Here is an 18,968-nt window from a genome sequence, read left to right as displayed (position 1 = left end):
ATATAGTAAATATATATATATTTATATATTTATTAATATAGTTGTTAGTAATCATTTTACTATTTACAAAACGTTTAGTAACCTAATAATTCATATTAAAAAATACAAATCACTATGTAGAGCATGTGTACAAAAATATACCATGCATCACTTAACGTCATGGCTACAAATTCATTATAATGCATTAGTAAAATGCATACTCTATTTTAATCGTATGGTTACAGTAATTCATTCATCCTTTTGAAATATTTTTGTACTTAGGATTAGTTATAAACGTATAAAAAAATACAATTCAAGTCATTGTTATCTTTTCCGAAAGGAACTAAACATAGTAAAACATATACTTATGATCATTTTGCTATCAAATAAAACGTGTTAAGTATTCAAGCCGTTGAAAACGAAAAACACTTACAAGATAGCACTACTGCCAACTATTCATGAAACGAAATTGTATAAAGAAGAATTGGTTCTTTGAATCATGAATAAATGTGTATCCTCAATGACTTATTAATTCTCCTAGAAATTGGAATTGATAATTTGATCATGTTTCACAGCAAGGTATATGTTTCGCAATATATGACATTTAATACATCTATATTTTCATATCGGATAAGTCGTAGTATATTAAAAATCGGTTACATTATTTAGCATACGCAACTCTGCATTGCGTACAGAAAACCTGTAATTGCAGTACCGACTATTAAGCGTATTGGAGTACGCTACATTTCACTTTAATTTTCCGCGGAAAATTAAGTTACGACAATGATGACACTCCACCCCAAGCATGTATCAAATTCAATGTTTTATTGAGTTTGGAACACCATTCTAATCTATCTTCCTTTGTGTCTGCAGATAATAGGTGCCTAAAAAGAATATGAATAATTTCGTTATGTCTCATTTAAATTTTAATGCTTACATCCTTAATTTTTTAAATACAAAGGGTAAATACCTTATTATTGTTGTATTTACATTTCTGATCATAATCAAGCTTTCAGTGTCACCAGGTTCTGCATTTCTGGTTGTCTCAAGTAAGAATGTATTAGGACGCGCACATATATCTCGAGAAACTAATCCAACATGAGTTGTAGAAACACCTACAAATGTAAAAGAAAAATAAGTGCTATTGTAATAGATATTTTGCTAAAATAATGCATTTTGATTTCAATTCAAGTTACTTTGCAAATCTAAACTTCCAATGGGAGTTTTCTTCCTTTCGTCATCAGGATATTTCCAATATGATAATGTTGATCCTTTGAGTAAACACCATCTACGATGCCAAGCTCCAAAACCAGAAATATCTTCAAACATTGTCAGAAATCCTCTGTATTCAACTGATACTGAAAGCTCACAAGAAACATGCATCTGCAGTCGTCCTTCTAATGGTGACTGTGACGGTACCTAAACATTGTTAAGAGAATAACTTTTGTAATGACAAATCATTGGAAGGTTTGCAACAATACTGAAAGAACTCCCCTTTTCTTACATTTTGTGTTATACATATCGCATTTTATTAAAAATGATATAATCGTCCTCTTTATCTAAAAGATTCTTAGAGGTACATTTATTGCATGATTAATAACTATTACTTACTATTTTTAAATATACTATCTATTAGAATGATGACAATTATATATATTGTTGATTTCCTCAAATTACTCAAAAATGAAGTTCCTTATTGCAGCATTTCTTTCTATCCCGATTTTACATAATAAAAAAGAAGAAAGTAGATAGGCAATACATGTATAGAAAATAAATACCGTATCTTAAACTAACCTTATTTAATGTAAATTGTTGTCGATGCACTTCTTTTAGACTAAAAATAACGTATCCCGACAACTGGAATGTAGGAGATCTAACAGCAGATGGGCCAGCCGGACTTTGAACGTTTGGCATTATTAATCGGCTTTCTTGTTTTAAAAACTTTTTAGGAGTTCTATTTGCTAGCTGTAAAATATTTCACTATGTAATAAACATATGTTATAACAATATATTGGTACATGAATTTTGTAACATACAGAGATGCATTTACCTTTTTATTGCAGTTGTTATTACTGCTATTGCATCCATTGCCACTATTAATATGATATTTAATTTCATGTGGCAAAATTTCAGGCAATGTCTGAAGAGAATACACCTCGACAGTAATTTTGAAATCATTATATAAATCATGTAACTTAAGTGTAGATGGAAATCGAAGGCACGAATCACCAGGTTCTGCAACAATCACTGGAGTAGCCACTATTTCCTCCAAATGTCGTATTAAACACACAAAATGAAGACATGTATCTACAATACAATTACCAAATTAATAAGTTATTTCAATGTAATGTTTGCAAAAATTGTATTTAACAATAATTACTTGTGCCATTATTGCGAAAATACTCTCGCTTAAGAGGCAAAGTGATAGCAGATACTGTTAAAGAACCACTTTCTTGCACTTCTGGTGAACCAGGACTGACAGGTTTCAATGTACCTTCTATCTTCAGTCGTTGAACTTCATTTAAAGCAGCTTGCCGCCTGTGAGCTGTAGTATAAAATTCATATATTAATGAATATGTCATAAAATAGCTAATAATAAATACGTTAGAAAATTGTATTGATGTATAAATATTACTGGCAACGAGCAATAGTCTTTCTCCTTCTACTTGTTCTCTAGAATCGTTAAATTCTACTGTAGATGTACACAAGTTTAAAGCTTGGCTGGCTTGACCAATGATTGTTTGTTGCTTGCACACTTCATCTAGCAATCTTTTTACTTTTTCTTGTACTAAAATAGTTTCACTTTTAGCATCGATTTGCGTTGCATTGGAAAAAGAGTCTGGAGATTCTTGTGTTCTCGATATTATACGCACTGGTGTTTTAGGTGTCTAAAATTGATGTATACGTTAAAATTAAATGTGAAATGCGAATCTATAATTATAATGTTTAAACAACTCACTTGCGATTGTTGGCGTCGATAAAAACTGACACTGTGCATTAATGGTACACAGTTGTCACCGTCTATCACATAAGTTTCACCTGGTTTTGGAGATGTAGGTGAAATCTTTTTTATAGGTGATCGATACGACGATCTGAAAAATAATAGTATTAACTTTAATCCATATATTAATATTGTAATCGTTTTGTATCTATTTTATATCTTACCCTTGACTATATTTGAAACTCGATGATACATTCGATGGACTTTTGCCACCTTTGTTTAGCTTGGGTGGAGTTGGTCCTTCTTCTGTATTACTATTTGTACCGTGTGCTTCCTGCAGTGCAAGGCATTCGTCTAAATATTCATCCATTTCATCAAGTACCGAAATATCGGAAGTTGTACTATCTGGATCCGGATCAATTGATCTCTAAAAACCATATTACCAAAATAATGTAATTAAAATGAGTAAGATGTACATCATCCTAAGATGTCTCTAATAGTCATTGTCTAATCATTCTCTAATCACAGAACCAAAACAATATATCTAAAATGTAATCTCTGTCCATGTCTGACAAAAATGATCTAAATAATTAATATTACTATAGTAAATAATTAAATTGATTAATAATATACCTTTTTATTTAAAAATGCTTGTTCATTTACCGCTCGTAAAATACTTCTGCCAAGACTGGTACTTAATTCCTCGCATTCCTCTTGACTATCAGCTTCAGTTTCGTGCTCCTATTTACAATAAAATGTATGAAATTAACATTGCAAAATCATACCAAATATAATATAATTTTTGCAAATTGAAGTTCTATTCAATTATCTGACTTGTACGTAATATTCAGCTTCTGTTGCTGTATCAGTGTCTGTTTTTTCATCTAGAGTAGCAGTTTCTGCTTCGGTACTGTTTACTGTATACTCTGCATCTGTTTCCGTCTCAGTTGTATTTTCAATATCGGAGAGATTAGGATAAAGATGTCCAGGTTTAGGCGGTGCGACACGAATACGCTTAATATCAGACACTGCTTTCACTTGTGCTTTTGGCGGACTACCTACTACTTTTAAAGAAATCATTTAAAAAGTTCTAATTGCAGAACAAAATATAAGACTCTTAATAAATACCTTGTCTTTTAACTGGTGAGTTTTTGTTTTGATTTGGAGTAGATCTTGAAGTAGAAATCTGTACTTGTGGAGGAGGTGGGGGAGGAGGTGGAACACTACAATCCTATTTTAAAAACGATAGACACATAATTTCAATTATCTTTGATAAAAAAAAAACATTTATTTATAAAATTCAGAATGTCTCTTTACTTACAGGTGCAGGTGTTGGTTTAACTGGACACACTGGAGAGTTTTTGGGAGAATTTGATTTTCCTTCACTGCTTTCGCTTGTTCTAATATAAGAACCAGCAGCAGCTTGAGCCATTTCTTTATTTCTATTAAAACGTGTTCGTAACATATCCAATTCGCGCTGTCTCTCCATATATGTATTACGCATAATATTATTTTCTAGCTCCTGAGCGTTAAAACCTTGTTCAAACTTTTCTCGTTGGGCATTGACAGAATTATTGGGGATGTCAGTTTTAGTTTTTGCTGAAATACAATATTCAAATATATGATTAGGGTAAACATTTATTATCAATGAAATTATCTTATAACACGCTTTCCTATTCAAATTACAATATTAAAAATACCTCCATTAAGTCCTGACGCTGATTTAGCTTTCTCTTTCTCGTGCAGCTTCTTTGGTGGTATGGACATAGTAAGAGGTGCTTTCGGTAATAAAGGTGCTTCCCCTTTATTTTTTTCAAAAAGCGCCATTCTCTCAGAAAGTGACATCTGAGCTGGATCTTTTGCTTTTCCTTCTATATTTTTAGATTCGAATAAAGAAGCTTTACTCAGTACCGAGCCTGAGCTAGATTGAGCTGGACTTTTGGGAGAATTATTGAAGCCATATCTCGGTGAAGATCGAGAATTATTACTCGTGCTAGATATTGCATGTTTCGGCGTTTTCTCTGGAGTATTGGAATTTTTAAGTACATTTTCTTGCGTTTTTTTATAATTTTTTTCTTCATAATGTGTAGCATTTTCTTGAAGTTGTGAATATCGTTTAGGTTGTGCAGATGAACTCGGAGAACCTGCATCTTTTCCCTGAGAACAAGCCTTATATTCATATACAAGGCGACTATTGCTTTTTGTACGACTAAAGCCTTGAGCCTCCTGTAAATAGTATTTCCATCCAACAAACTCAATAATATGCAATACGTTCCTTCACATTTTATAAGTTTTTTACATTTACTTCACAGAACAAACTTTTAAAGCTTTAGTCATATATAAGAAACAAATGTATAAATAGAAATAGTTACCAATGTTTGTAATACAATCTTATCCCATTTCAATTGTTTTGTCGAAGATGCTTCATCTTTCTTAGGACTACAGTCTTTACTGCATCTACCTCCTGATTTGTATCCACTTGTGCTTGGCTGTGGTTCTGATATGTTTTTAACTTGTTCATTAAATTTTGCATGTATTCTACTTGCAGTAGTGTCTGTTGTTTTTGTCTGAGAAAATATTCAAATCAATTTAGTTGACTAAAATATAATACGATCTTGAGAACATTTGTAATAAATTTACCAAATTTGGATGAGACAGATCATCTTCCCAATTATTAATTGTTGAAGCAAGAGCTGCTAGTCTATCAAGTCTAGCTCCTTTTTTGGATGGCTTTTGCTCAGTGGTTTCTTCGGCATTGAATCTTTCTTCTGTCCTATGGATGGGAGAACTTAATTCCTGAGTGCCATCATCTATAAAAAGAAATTATGTAACTTTTGTAAAACTTAATACCCAAAAACAATGTATAAAAATGTAATAAACATCACTTGTAGCATCCATAAACTTTTTATTATAACTTGTTTGTTTTTCCTAATATTTATCAAGAATTTAAGTAAATACTATGTATATGTTGATTAGACTTGAAGAAACTCTTTCTGTCTACTAAAATATTTTAAGAGATTCAAATAAAATGTATGAAGTTTTTCTTATATAACTTAATGAATTTTATTTTTATTTTTTTCTTCCTTATAATAGCTGCAGCTTTGTCATGTATTAACAATAGCTATAATTACAGGTTTAAACGAGATCCATAGATGCACTTTTCAAATTTAGGTTTACTTTACACAATAATATAATGATTACATGATTCTAAAATAAAAAGCATTATACATAATGATAGCAACAAAAAACATACTTGAATAAATCCTGTGGTAAACAATTGTGTTTACCAATTGTGTATGACTTGCACACAACAAGCATGTAGACATTACATTATGCTAGTGTAAGAAACCAGTTTGAAGCAATCTGTGTGGGTGTACTACACAATATAACTTACCAGAATACAGTTTGCCAAGCTTTTGTAACTTTGATTTCACATTGCATAGTCCAATATTCTCATTTTCTTTATTTACTTGTCCCTCTGTGACTGTATCCATGATCTTAGATACAGATTTTCTTGGAGATTTTGTTGGAGATGAACTATTGATTGATACTTTGGCAGGAGACTTGGTTGGAGTCTTATTCTGTGTAACTAAATAAGTGTAAACAAAATATATAAATATTAAAATACATCCTAATACAATGATATTAAACATATTATTACTTTACAAAACTATTTCATTAAACATTTAATGACTATTAATACTCATTAAACATTAATGAGTATAATATTATAGTATATTATAAGATTAATACCTGTAGCTTGTTCTAATATAGCGTTTGCATCCTTTAAAGGATTACACCTTCCTTTAACATAATGCCCAGCATTGGATAGTTGAGTATCTAACTTTTCTCTTCTTGCCCTAGCACGTTCTAACATCCTCTATTTACATAAACCAGTTATTATCTCAAAATATTGACTTACAAAAAAAAAAGAACAATCCTTTATTTTATACTAATTTACATAAAATTATAATTTATAGATGTATATTAAATCGTAATATTTTACATTATGGCTAAATACAAATGTTATAAAATAATAAATAATAAATAAAGAATTATATATAATTTCGATAATTACTTAATTAATTATTAATATAAAAATGTCACGCAGCAAACATTTGTTCCATATTAACGAAATTTAAATATTGAACAAATATAGGGAGATAGAAAAATGAACGTATGGAAAAATCTTTCGTCTAAATCATGAATATTGGCAACCACTGTCACAGTTCTGCATTGTGATTGAATGGAAGGGCTTTACCTGAGTGAAAGGGTCCATTGTGTGACGTAAACGCTATTAGCTTAATCCAAACGGACACTCCGAAAGACTATTAGATATTGACGACTACGTTCACACAATTTTAAGTTGTTTATTGAAAAATATTATCGAATGTCAGTTTTTAAAAGAATTAAAATGTTCTTTTAAATGTTACGCATGGAAAGCTAGTCACAACCGTTGAATTCAAACGTAACCGCCAGGGCAATCAAACGCGTGTAGTATACCGTAGTATATCGAAAGTGACAGTTTCTATTACTCATTCATTCTCATAACAAATTATACGTTACAAAAGCGTCTCCAATTAATATTTAACACTAAGTACATGTAATTTAAACCGTAATGCACTCATTCGCGAAAAGTGACGCTGCACTCGGAAAAACTTTTGCGCGATTGAAATATAGTAGGAAGCGTCGCAAAGAGACCAACTGAAGCTCTTCACAGGATTGGAGCATCTACACAGCGAAAACGTCATTAAACTCTTCATTGTGGGAGGGGGGCAACGTACGTTTGCATAGGTTCATTTGAAATGGAACGATCTTATTGGTCGACAAAGGAGAGAAATGTTTACATACATAGATACACGAATGTGCATGAATGAAAGAAATGCGTAATAAAATTCAAATAAACTTTAAAAATATTTATTGAAAATGTTATTTTATTTCGTAAACATTAACATATAAAAATTATATCGAGTAACTCTTTTCTAACTTTACATATAAGTCTATTATTTATCTTTTAGATAATTTTTAAACTTATTATTTCTTTACAATTTATGTATTTTTACATATTCTAAACATATATTAATGTTGGTAGTAACTATAAAATAATTAATTAGTAAATAATTGATACTATTATTTGTATTAAATACTAAATAATATTAAAATCGTAAATTACTAAATGTTAAAAAATAAAAAATTTTATTGTAAAAACAATGATATACAGTCTTACATTAGCACATTTAGAATTTTTTCACAAAAAATAATAGAGATATTCCAGTATTTTGAATTATAATTGTAATGTAAATGAAAGTTATCAGAGTAGTCACAGAAGTGTATCACATTTCCGAGCTAGTTCCCTTTCAAACATGAGATGATTCATCACCAGTATCAGCAGCCATAGCTTCTCGATTTTCATAGGCCCAAAACCCATGAAATTCTATTAAAATACTGACCATTGTATCACCTTGACCACTGTAAAATATACAACACTCAGTACAATTTTTTATCTACAAAAGAATAATTTTCGAATCTGTATGAAATTATCAACATATTTACCAAGATAATAAATCTTGTAATGTAATTTTGCAAGGATCTGCTGGTTTTACCATATCAAATATTTCGTCTTTAACATCTTCAAAACTTACAGGTTCCTGACCATGCATTGTCATTTGTTCTTGTATAGCCTAGACAGTGAATGGAATTTAAGGTAAATCCATGCAGATTAAAAGTTAGAAGTTTGTTAAAACTTATCATTTATGTACCTACACGGAAAAAATAATTAAGACAAAACGTGTCAAGGTAACCACGATTATTAATATCCAATATTCGAAATAAATAGTGTAAACTTTGTGGTTCATGTCGATTTTCCAATGCTAACACAAAATCTAAATAGGTCTTGTAATCCATTTCTCCTTCGTATGTTAAACATTCTTGAAATACTCTTTCAAGAAATACACCAGTTAAAGTTCCTGTGCCATATCTGGTAAATAATAATTTTATACAGTTACTACATCAGTCTACTGTAAATATAAATATGAAAAGTTATATTGTTTTATACAAATTACCCTGCAAGTTCTTCTTTATTGAGCATACCATTATGATCTCTATCAAGATTTAAATACTGTCCATAAACCTTAAGTGCCGATGGTGCAGAGAACCAATTTGCTTCTTGTAAATCTTTAGGTAAATCCTCATCCCTCAATTCAAGGAGATCATCAAGGAAACTACATGCCAAAATATCTTGTATTCTAACTCTACCAGTTCTGAGGGGATCAAGGAAAAATAAAAATTTTCTCACTGCTGTGCAGACATAAAATGAATGAAAAGATTTCTCTAAACCTTCAAGTTGAGGTAGAGTTGGTATCAATTCTAATATGTAATTCTCTAGATCCTAAAACAGTTATTGATAGTTATAATCATTTAGAATAAAATCCACAAAGTCCAACTTTAATTTTCTCATATAATTATCTTTTTAACTATAAAATCGTACAAATATTTAGTTTTAATAATTTTGAGATGAATATCTCATAGCAAGTTTAATTCAAAAAGTTATCTCAGAGATTTTAGGCTATATTTAGACTTTATAAATAGAAAAAATACATATTTTACTGTTAAGAATAAGTGTGTATCAAAATATTTATGATATTTATAGCTTAATCATATTAATTTAACAAAATCTCAAATATATGTATACATTATGGTTTGTAATTCATTATTTATATAAAATAGAATAGTTACTGAAAAGTGACCATTTAAATATCTTCTTTAGTTCTAACAAAATTATTACATTTTTAAAGATAATTGAATGAAAAGATTAAATATTAAATGATTAAAGATGAAACTTACAGATTCCCTAAGATAGCCTTGACCAGTAACATCGTATAAAGAGAGACCAATTCTTGTTTGATGTAACCATACTTTTCTCATAACATAATTAAATAATGCCATTATACTAATTCTACCATGAGGATCACCTTGTTGTAATTTAGCAAATACCACTGCAGTAAAATAAGGGCTACATTTTGTACCAGCTAATTTACCAACTTTTTTAAAATCTTCATAATTTATTAGTTGTTCATCGCCTGATAATGGGGGACTATGATGTTTGTCTAATAATACCCATAATGCCTTTAATTCATTATTATCTAATAATTGTCGAGAACGTCTTTGCAAAAATAGTGCTCTTGTCTCTTCTCGCAGTTTCTGTGGTAGAATCTCATCTTCCTTTGGTAACTAATGTATAAATATTAGTATATAAAGTATAAAACTACACTTTAAAAATCTATAATTTCTATATCGACGTATATTACCTTAAAATAAAATTTTGGGATCACTTTATAAGTTAAGTCTTTATCTTTAGCTTTGGCGCCTTTCCATTGTTCATAAATTTTTTGAAAGTATTCATCTTCCACGAACTCATTTTCTGTTAATTTCTCTTCTGCTATGAAAAAATTATATTTATCGTAAAATAAAAACACTTACATATCATATTAAAAATGTATTCATTTATCATAATTATTAATTTACTTACATTTATTTATCACTACACATTTTCGAAGTACTGTTTCCAGTTCCATTTGTTTTCGTGTTCAATGATTCGTAATCAGCAAAGTTAGATATCGTCACAGAACTTATCTACAGTAATGGGACCTACACCTGCACATCTTTCTTACTCCCTAACCTGACGGGGCCATACCCATCATTTTGTAAATCGTCAGCCAATCAGAGCAAAGAAAATTTCTATATCAACCCTCGCTGAGTATTCAAGCTGTGCAGGAGTAGGACCATACTGTGCAATATGTGCATACATGCGTGTTCCATTTCAAAACTTATGAATTCCATATCAATAATCGATACTCAAATATATTGTAATATTAAATAGTGATATTTGACTTGAATAATATCGATATTTGAAATATCGATACTATATCGCTCATCGCTATCGCAGACCTGCGCAAGTCAAAGCCGAAGAGGTCGCTAAACGCGACACCGTATGCGCCGTTAAGAAACTACTTTTATGTACAAAAATTTAGATATTTATTTTAAATGTCACTACTATCCATTATCAGTGCACAATAACGTATAAAAGGATTTGATTATATTATTTGAAATAACGGGAATTGATATTCAACTATATTTGTATAATCTTCTCAACATCTTTATACACATTCCTTTCTGAACGAAGAGTCTGAAACGCAGATATGTATGTATGTACAATGTACAATGATGACATGCAATGTTGATTTCAAACTGTTCACATCGTAATTTGAGTATAATATACGTCTTTCAGTAAATTTGTCTTTTGATTTGTCATTGCATATATATATATATATATATATATCTTTTAAGGCTAAAATTAAGCAGTAATGTGGAACAACTCAAGTTTACAAATGTATATAAACTTTAAACTTAAAATATATTTTATTGGGTATAAAACAATTTATTGACATTTACTGTCCTGAACTAACGAAACTGAAACAGAAATATGTCAAACAATATGAACCGAGATAAGCCTGAATTGTTGACAACTAAGGAAAAAGAAGAGGAGGAAATGAAACGAGAACTTCTTGGTAATTAAACATTATCTTGATATAATTAACCTTGAAATTCTTTGATGATATACCTTGTAGTATTATAGAATATTTAAAATGCACTTGTAAAAAGTATTTTAGTATAAAAATATTTATTTATAAGAATCTAATTATGTTAAAACATGGTCTCTATTATAGATATGAAGATGTATGAATCATGGTATACATACAAGGAAATGAAAGAAATCTTAAGTTTTATTAATGAATCCAAGGATATGGCAAATGTAGGCAAAGATGAGAAAAATGCACAAAAGGTTAATAATCTTTGTGTACTAATAATTAACATTTCATTTACATATTCAAACATTAGTTGTATTTCATTATAAATATTATATAATAGTTACCATTTTTAGGAATTATTACATACTTCTAATGAATATACAGCAGAACTGATGCCCAAGTCAAATTTAGCACAAAATTTGGAAATTGAAGAAGACAGTGATACACCTAATTCGATACATCCACATAAATCTAACCATATCTCATCAATACAAGATCAACTGTCGCCTTGTAAACACGATAGTCCTGAAGTTGCACCTGCAACTGTTGACTCAAAAAATTATCTCTATAGAAATAAAATGTTAGACAATGCTGACATATTTGATAGATTACATGATAATCTAAATATAAGAGATAATTATTCCTGCAACATGAACAAATACATTTGTTTTAAAGGAAAGAACAATTTACAAGATTCTCATAGTACAAATGATGCAGAAATAAAGATAGATACACATTTGAACAATAGCCAAAAATTAGAACGATGGCAGATTAACCCACTTGATTCGTGTGTCAGCGAAAATGATGTGCCTTTACCAGAACCTGAACGACCTTTAGTACAGGATCGAATGTTATTTAAATTGTGCAAAAATACAGAAACATCTGAGTCATTTGACAAACTATTGACAACATTAAACATGCATCTGAAACAAACAGCAGAATTGTGGCACAGTCAGCATCGTACTGCTGATTCTAACTTGCAATGGGGGTCACCCATTCAGGTGGGTACCTCCATCTCTTACAGATCATACCATTAACAAATTTCTGCAAATATTTTATTCTTTAAATAACCAGTCGATCTATTCTCAGTACAACATTGTGCCATGGAAAAGTATTTGTTACAATGTATTTACATGCGTTAATCAAGATTGTGTTTGATGTATTGAAACTAAACTCGAAAAATATTGGTAATCCTAACATTTCCTGAACTAACATTTTCATTTTTAAATTGTTGTTTTAAATGACAAGCATTTATAAAATATTTATTCTATAATTTGAGTTTTTTATGCAATAACAATCATTTATATCCCTAATTTGAAAAAAATAATAGCCGTACTTTATATACACAATAATCGAGACTTGTGATCAGTGTTTTTTACAAAATGTTGTAAAGATTGCATTTATATAAACATATGTATACATAAGTATTTATAAAAAAAAAACAGTAATTAAAACTGTAAGCTACAAACCCATTTTTGAATAAACAATATTTCTTTAAAAAAGTGAATAGTTGTCCACTTTATTCTGTCTAATGCAATTCTAATCCTTTTCAACGTTTCTGTAGGTGGAAGTTGCTAAAAATAGTTTGGATAGAAAATCATTAGCAAACAATAAAACTAAAGAAAATCAAATGGAGTATGCAAACACATATAATAATGAAAGACCTAATAAACGTAAATCGACCTTGGTTGTTTCTTCTTCTAACACGTCATATTCTGGCAGCGATGAAGATAATATAATTAAGAAAAAGAAAACACAACCTCATGAACTCTCAAACAAAATGTTAAGTTCTCACAAAGAAATTTGTGCTACTATGAATGAAAAAGATCAACTTCTTAATAGTGACAATATTAGGAAAAACATTACGGAAACTGAAAATTTGGACATTGAAATTAAAAAACATGAATATATATCACACGAATCACTTTCTTCTTATTCAAATAATATGATACCTTCAAGTACTAGGGAATGTTTTAATAAAAAACAAAAGGATAATGTTAGTGTTTTTACTAACACTTTATCAACACACGAAACCAAAATGTCATCAGAAAATATAGAAATTAAGCCACTATCAATAAAAAGTCTTCGACGTAGAATAAAAAACGAGTGTACAGTTTTAGAGAGAATTCAAATGGAAAAACAAAAGAAGATGGAAATTACAAGAGAAGAAATTCCAAGAAAAGAGGAAGAAGAAATAAGGAAAAGGGAGGAATTTTATAAGAAGCAAATAGAAGTGCAACAGCAAAGGCAAAAACAAAGGGAAGAGAGAGAAAAATTTATGGAAGAAAAAAATAAGAAGTGGAAAAGTATAATGTATACAAAATCTCATAAAAAAGTTAGTGCAGAAAGTAAAGAGAGAATGTATGACCTACACAAACAAAATGAAAATGAAATGTTATTTCAGGTAAAAATTTCTTAATTAATTTTCTTAATGAAATCTAAATTATTTCAAAATTCACAACAACATATATCTTATACACTTTATTTTCTGTATAGGATAACAATGCTTCGGTAATTAAAAAACTGGATTTTATGAAATATAATGTATCAAATAATATAAATTGTCCCATCTGCAATCAGTGTTTTTCAAGTGATAAGATAGAAACACACGCTGCCGGATGCGAACAATACGTAACTGATAATGATGATGAGAATAATTCTCATTTTACTCGAAATAATACTGTGCAACTAAATATTAACAACGAAGAAGTTTTTGGATGTGACTTCAATGAAACTAACTGCACAAATTATGAACAAGCTAACAATTCTTTAGAGAAACAACATCAAGAAGAAACATTAACTGGTAAACATTTTTATAAAAGTGAATATTTGTATTATTTTTCCATTTGATTGATTCATATTAACTTTTTCAGAATATACAAGTACTGAAATTGATAACATTCTTAACTCACCGATACGTTGTTATAGACCAATTAGTGAACAAACAGACTCTGAAATAGATTACAGAAGACAATTTCCATCAAATAGCAAATCACATATACATTCCAGTAAAAGAAGGAAACTTTAAACAAATATTATTTCTTTTTCAAAATTAATAGAAATTGTAATTATGTATTTATATGTTGATGAACATAATGATCCATTACTTGCATTGTACTGTTATAGTATTCTGTTATATTGAAAAAGTGGAAGCTTTTTATATTACATGGATGCACAGGAAAGGCAAAATACAAATGCAAATCAATACCTTTCACATTTATTTAACATTCTGTATATTACGTGTGCTTATGTATAGTTTTGCAGAAACAATATTTATCATTTTAAATTAAGATTAAATTGCTGTCATTCGATTTATTTAAAAGGTTGGGTAGGGATAAAAAAAGATTGAAGTGAGGAGTTATTGATAATTGAAAAGTACATTGTTTCATATTTAATGTACAGCGAAAATTGATTATAATTTGCGCACAGTAAATTGAATTAATTACATAAATTAGAAATTTTTACTTAAAAATTACAATATACATTCAGAAAAAGAATGAAAACCTGTAAGGAGCATTTAACTGTAATTTTTACGAGTCTAAAATTTGTATTATATGATAGAATGTATTTTTATACAAATAAGCGTTCTTGTTTATGAATAAAATACTATATTTACATGCGTTATTTCATTAAACCTAATTTACGATATCAGCTTCAAGAGGTTTCAAGACTCTTGAGTTAATATTAATCTTCTTAACTGTTAAGAAGATGAAGAAGATATTAGATAGATATCCTATAATTTGATAAAAATAGATTTATAATTATCAGGACAGTCAACCTGATCAGACCTGAGCAACTGCAACTGTTTACTCACTGATTTTTTTCACTGATGGTTTATAGAAAAGATTTATAAATTATAAAAGACCTGTGCAACTGAATTATATATTAAGAACGCATAAAATCAAACTTGTGTTATCATAAAAATAATTGTAATATGGCCAACATAAATATTATTCTCAGTTCTCATGTTTTTATAATTATTTGTTTAATTGCTAAAACTGTTTTAACCATAACCTTAGACGGTATATGGTCAGGTAATACTAAACATATTAAATTAAAGATTTTGTATATTTTTTTACTTTGAGTATATAACTTATACATACATACATTCTTTATGCAGGTAAAATTACTACAAACAAGTCTGACCATGGTAAGATAAATTATATATATATATATATATATATATATATATATATATATATATAATTATAATACAACGCATCAACTGCATTTGAATGAGCTAATAATTTTGTAGATATTGAGTTTGTGGGCACTGTACCAGGAGGAGTATACACAGATTTATATAAAGCAAATATTATATTGGAAAATCTTATGGGAAGCAATGATATAAACAACCGATGGATTGGTAATCAATCAGTTACCTATACTAAAAGGTTTTATGGTAATTAAATATTATATTATCATATTTTACAATTTCACATTATATTTGTATGATTTAAATTACAAATTTTGTAGTAAATGAAACTTTACTACATACTTCCAAAGTGATATTAATATTTCATGGCTTGGATACATTTGCCACAATTTCAATAAATGCACAGGAAATTGGAAAAACATCAAATATGTTTCTACAATATACTTATGACGTAACAGAACATTTAAAAGTAAGAAACTTTTCTTGTTGCAAGTTATAAGTTAATAAATATTAATAATATGTATTTGTTTTCTAGATGGGGGATAACTTACTATCAGTTTGTTTTAATTCTGCCATCAAAGAGGCAAAATTCTTATATGAAACACAAGCACTAAAGTACATTGTTCCTCCTGTATGTGTACCAAAAACTTATAATGGAGAATGTCATATTAATCATATAAGAAAAATGCAAGCAAGTTTCTCATGGGATTGGGGTCCAGCATTTCCCTCCATGGGTATTTGGTATTATATAGTTTTTTATTACATCTATCTAATAAATTACCACACAATAATAAAAAGATTTTGCAGGAAAAGTGTGGAACTAATACCAGTGAATGACATTTTTATTACAAGCATTACAACTGATGTATTTAAAGAAAGAAAATTTTGGTATGTCATAGGAACAATATCTCTTGAGATTGCGCAGCAAAAAGATGTTCAATTTTTGCCTTGTCAAATTTCATGTGTCTTGAATATTGATAAAGAAACAAATATTCAAAACTCTAGCACTATTATTTTAAATACACATAATGCACCAGTAGAAACAAATATCTCTCTTAGAATACCTTTGGTATGTTTAATATTAATTTATCATAATATACAAGTAATTAATGTATGTTATTAATACAAGAACATCTTTCTATAACAGAAACTGATAGATAAATGGTGGCCGAATGGTTATGGCAATCAGACTCTCTATTCATTTACAGTAATTGCAGCAACAAATAATACTGCAAAACAAAAATCAGTGCGCATTGGTTTCAGAACAGTGAAACTTGTACAGAAGCCCCTTAAAAAAGGATTAAGTTTCTACTTTCAAATAAATGGCATTCCAATATTTGCAAAAGGCAGCAACTACATTCCAGCCAGTATTTTTCCAGAATTAACTGCTAAACCGGACACGATTAAACATTTATTAGAATCAGCAAAAGCAGCAAATATGAATATGCTGAGAGTCTGGGGTGGTGGCCTTTATGAATCTGAATTATTTTACGAAATAGCTGATGAATATGGAATCATGATCTGGCAAGATTTCATGTTTGCATGTGGAATGTATCCAACCACAACAAAATTTCTTGATTCTGTCAAAGAAGAAGTTGTGCAAAATGTACGCAGATTAAAGAATCATCCTAGCATTGTCGTTTGGGCTGGTAACAATGAAAACGAAGCAGCTTTGTATGGAGACTGGTATGGAACTGGCACTTCTCAAATATATAAAACTGATTATGTTAAACTTTATGTAGATTTGATAAAGAAGGAAGTAGAACAATTAGATTTTACACGGCCTTTTGTAGTATCTAGTCCAAGCAATGGATTATATACAGAACAATATAATTATACTGGAGAGAATCCATATTCAAAGTATTATGGAGATGGTAATATACATGTCTTTTTAATTGAGATGTTCAAATTAGATGGCATGATTTAATAAAATATTTTTTTCAGTTCATTATTATAACTACATTAATAATGGTTGGAATATGCACGAATATCCTCTCACAAGATTTACATCCGAATATGGATTTCAATCACTACCCTCAATTTTCACAATATTACCGGTCATTGAAACAATTGTTGATTTAAATGTAAACAGTGACTTTATGATGCACCGTCAACATTTACCATTAGGAACATTATATATGACAGGTCTTATTTCAAAAAACTTTAAAATACCTGAAGTTCAAAATAGAGTGAGAGACTTTGTGAATTTTATATATTTAAGTCAAATAAATCAAGCTGTTTCTGTGAAAATGCAAACAGAATTCTACCGACAATCCATGTCTACACTAAATGAACTAGGTGAAGGGAGAACAATGGGGGCATTATATTGGCAACTGAATGATGTTTGGCAAGCTCCATCTTGGTCCTCAATAGGTAATTAAAGAAATGAAAATAAGTATCAAAATTTATTTTAATATCATTCTCTATATTATATTTGTAGACTTCAGTGGCCAATGGAAATTACTTCACTATTATGCTGTAGACTTTTTTGCTCCTATTATAGTCACTTATTATATTCAAAGGAATCATTTTTCAATATCTATTGTTTCTGAGAAATTACATCCAATAACTAACGTTACGTTGGAAGTAAATATTTATACATGCAATAATATGAAACCTGTGCAATCCTTTAATTTTCACAATATAACTGTAGTAAGTGCATATATATTAAAAAAGTGTATACATTATATGAAAACCAATGTATTGAATTTATTTAAGACATTTATAAATAATATATTTCTAGAATGCAAATGCAGCGACTAAAATTGACAATAATATTTTCGGACACTCATGGTTCTTGAATTCTACAATAATTCCCGAATGTCGTACTGATACATCTACAAAATCAAATTGCATTACAACACTTACTTTAAAAGATGAAAATGGATCTCAAATAGCACCTAGAAATTACATATATCCAAACGACGGATTTAAAACTGTTGTTTTTCCAACTGTAAATGTTTCTGTGAGTACATACTTCAATCTATAAATATAATGAAACGTTAGAATTTTTTAATCAGCTACATTTCTTTTAGGTCAAAGTAAATGATTATTACATTCCTGGAAAATATTCCAATTATCCAGACGTAGTATGCGAATTGACAACTAACAATGTAGCATTTTTTGTGTGGTTGGAAGCAGGGAATATTTGTGGCCGTTTTTCGGAAAACGGTTTCCATATGTTCGAAAGAAGGAAAACTGTTGTTTTCCATGCATGTGAGGGGATTACACCACAATTATTTCAAGACTTCTTAAAAATTACTACCCTGTCTGACGTTTATAATTCACAGTAATAAAATGCATA

At 29.3% G+C, this 18,968-nt stretch overlaps 3 protein-coding genes across 6 annotated transcripts; 1 reads left to right on the top strand and 2 right to left on the bottom strand.

The window, feature by feature from the left end:
* Positions 1 to 58: 58 nt before the first annotated feature.
* Positions 59 to 7,589, bottom strand: LOC144469203 (anillin-like). 3 transcript variants are annotated; one of them, XM_078179208.1, is made up of 19 exons: positions 7,182 to 7,589; positions 6,674 to 6,800; positions 6,315 to 6,509; positions 5,561 to 5,730; positions 5,293 to 5,487; positions 4,621 to 5,146; positions 4,242 to 4,519; positions 4,049 to 4,151; positions 3,755 to 3,984; positions 3,554 to 3,661; positions 3,145 to 3,347; positions 2,939 to 3,071; positions 2,615 to 2,867; positions 2,360 to 2,524; positions 2,030 to 2,286; positions 1,774 to 1,944; positions 1,176 to 1,398; positions 950 to 1,094; positions 59 to 863 (listed from the first exon to the last, which is right to left on the bottom strand). In XM_078179208.1, exons 1-19 carry the CDS (start codon positions 7,197 to 7,199, stop codon positions 755 to 757), a joined length of 3,609 nt encoding a protein of 1,202 aa, XP_078035334.1. In that variant the 5' UTR covers positions 7,200 to 7,589; the 3' UTR covers positions 59 to 754. The 3 variants fall into 3 exon arrangements, with proteins under 3 accessions (XP_078035334.1, XP_078035335.1, XP_078035336.1); XM_078179209.1 differs by having other exon boundaries at positions 3,755 to 3,981; XM_078179210.1 differs by having other exon boundaries at positions 4,621 to 5,077.
* A 504-nt stretch (positions 7,590 to 8,093) lies between these two features.
* On the bottom strand, positions 8,094 to 10,724 carry LOC144468276 (serine/threonine-protein phosphatase 2A regulatory subunit B'' subunit gamma-like). Of its 2 annotated transcripts, none has more exons than XR_013493788.1 (7): positions 10,449 to 10,724; positions 10,228 to 10,358; positions 9,764 to 10,150; positions 8,983 to 9,308; positions 8,680 to 8,897; positions 8,474 to 8,601; positions 8,094 to 8,389 (listed from the first exon to the last, which is right to left on the bottom strand). XR_013493788.1 is itself a non-coding variant. In XM_078177622.1 (7 exons), exons 1-7 carry the CDS (start codon positions 10,492 to 10,494, stop codon positions 8,278 to 8,280), a joined length of 1,344 nt encoding a protein of 447 aa, XP_078033748.1. In that variant the 5' UTR covers positions 10,495 to 10,724; the 3' UTR covers positions 8,094 to 8,277. The 2 variants fall into 2 exon arrangements, 1 of the variants encoding a protein (XP_078033748.1); XM_078177622.1 differs by having other exon boundaries at positions 8,684 to 8,897.
* Positions 10,725 to 10,880: 156 nt separating this feature from the next.
* On the top strand, positions 10,881 to 18,960 carry Beta-man (beta-mannosidase). Its single transcript, XM_078177624.1, has 15 exons — positions 10,881 to 11,487; positions 11,647 to 11,762; positions 11,862 to 12,509; positions 13,073 to 13,912; positions 14,005 to 14,311; positions 15,629 to 15,658; positions 15,764 to 15,910; positions 15,985 to 16,133; positions 16,200 to 16,405; positions 16,472 to 16,733; positions 16,812 to 17,538; positions 17,609 to 18,037; positions 18,105 to 18,316; positions 18,408 to 18,629; positions 18,700 to 18,960. The coding sequence occupies exons 1-15, from the start codon at positions 11,403 to 11,405 to the stop codon at positions 18,955 to 18,957; spliced, it is 4,638 nt and encodes a 1,545-aa protein (XP_078033750.1). The 5' UTR covers positions 10,881 to 11,402; the 3' UTR covers positions 18,958 to 18,960.
* The last annotated feature ends 8 nt before the right edge of the window (positions 18,961 to 18,968 follow it).

Source organism: Augochlora pura, chromosome 4 (assembly GCF_028453695.1).
Source record: "Augochlora pura isolate Apur16 chromosome 4, APUR_v2.2.1, whole genome shotgun sequence".
Taxonomy (NCBI): Eukaryota; Metazoa; Arthropoda; class Insecta; order Hymenoptera; family Halictidae; genus Augochlora; species Augochlora pura.
Note: the sequence above shows the minus strand (reverse complement) of the source record. Positions and strands in the feature narration are given on the sequence as shown.

Excerpts from the sequence above, each read along its gene's own strand:
- LOC144469203 (XM_078179208.1), bottom strand. Across the intron at positions 2,287-2,359 it reads TTTTCGCAATAATGGCACAA|ATACATGTCTTCATTTTGTG; the intron begins GTAATTATTGTT and ends ATTGTATTGTAG. Across the intron at positions 1,399-1,773 it reads AACAATTTACATTAAATAAG|GTACCGTCACAGTCACCATT; the intron begins GTTAGTTTAAGA and ends AACAATGTTTAG.
- LOC144468276 (XM_078177622.1), bottom strand. The coding sequence starts at position 10,494 with ATGGAACTGGAAACAGTACTTCGAAAATGTGTAGTGATAAATAAAT. Across the intron at positions 10,359-10,448 it reads ATGTGTAGTGATAAATAAAT|CAGAAGAGAAATTAACAGAA; the intron begins GTAAGTAAATTA and ends ATTTTTTCATAG. Across the intron at positions 9,309-9,763 it reads AAGGCTATCTTAGGGAATCT|GATCTAGAGAATTACATATT; the intron begins GTAAGTTTCATC and ends TAACTGTTTTAG.
- Beta-man (XM_078177624.1), top strand. The coding sequence starts at position 11,403 with ATGTCAAACAATATGAACCGAGATAAGCCTGAATTGTTGACAACTAAG. Across the intron at positions 16,134-16,199 it reads ACGTAACAGAACATTTAAAA|ATGGGGGATAACTTACTATC; the intron begins GTAAGAAACTTT and ends TTTGTTTTCTAG. Across the intron at positions 17,539-17,608 it reads TTCAAAGTATTATGGAGATG|TTCATTATTATAACTACATT; the intron begins GTAATATACATG and ends TATTTTTTTCAG.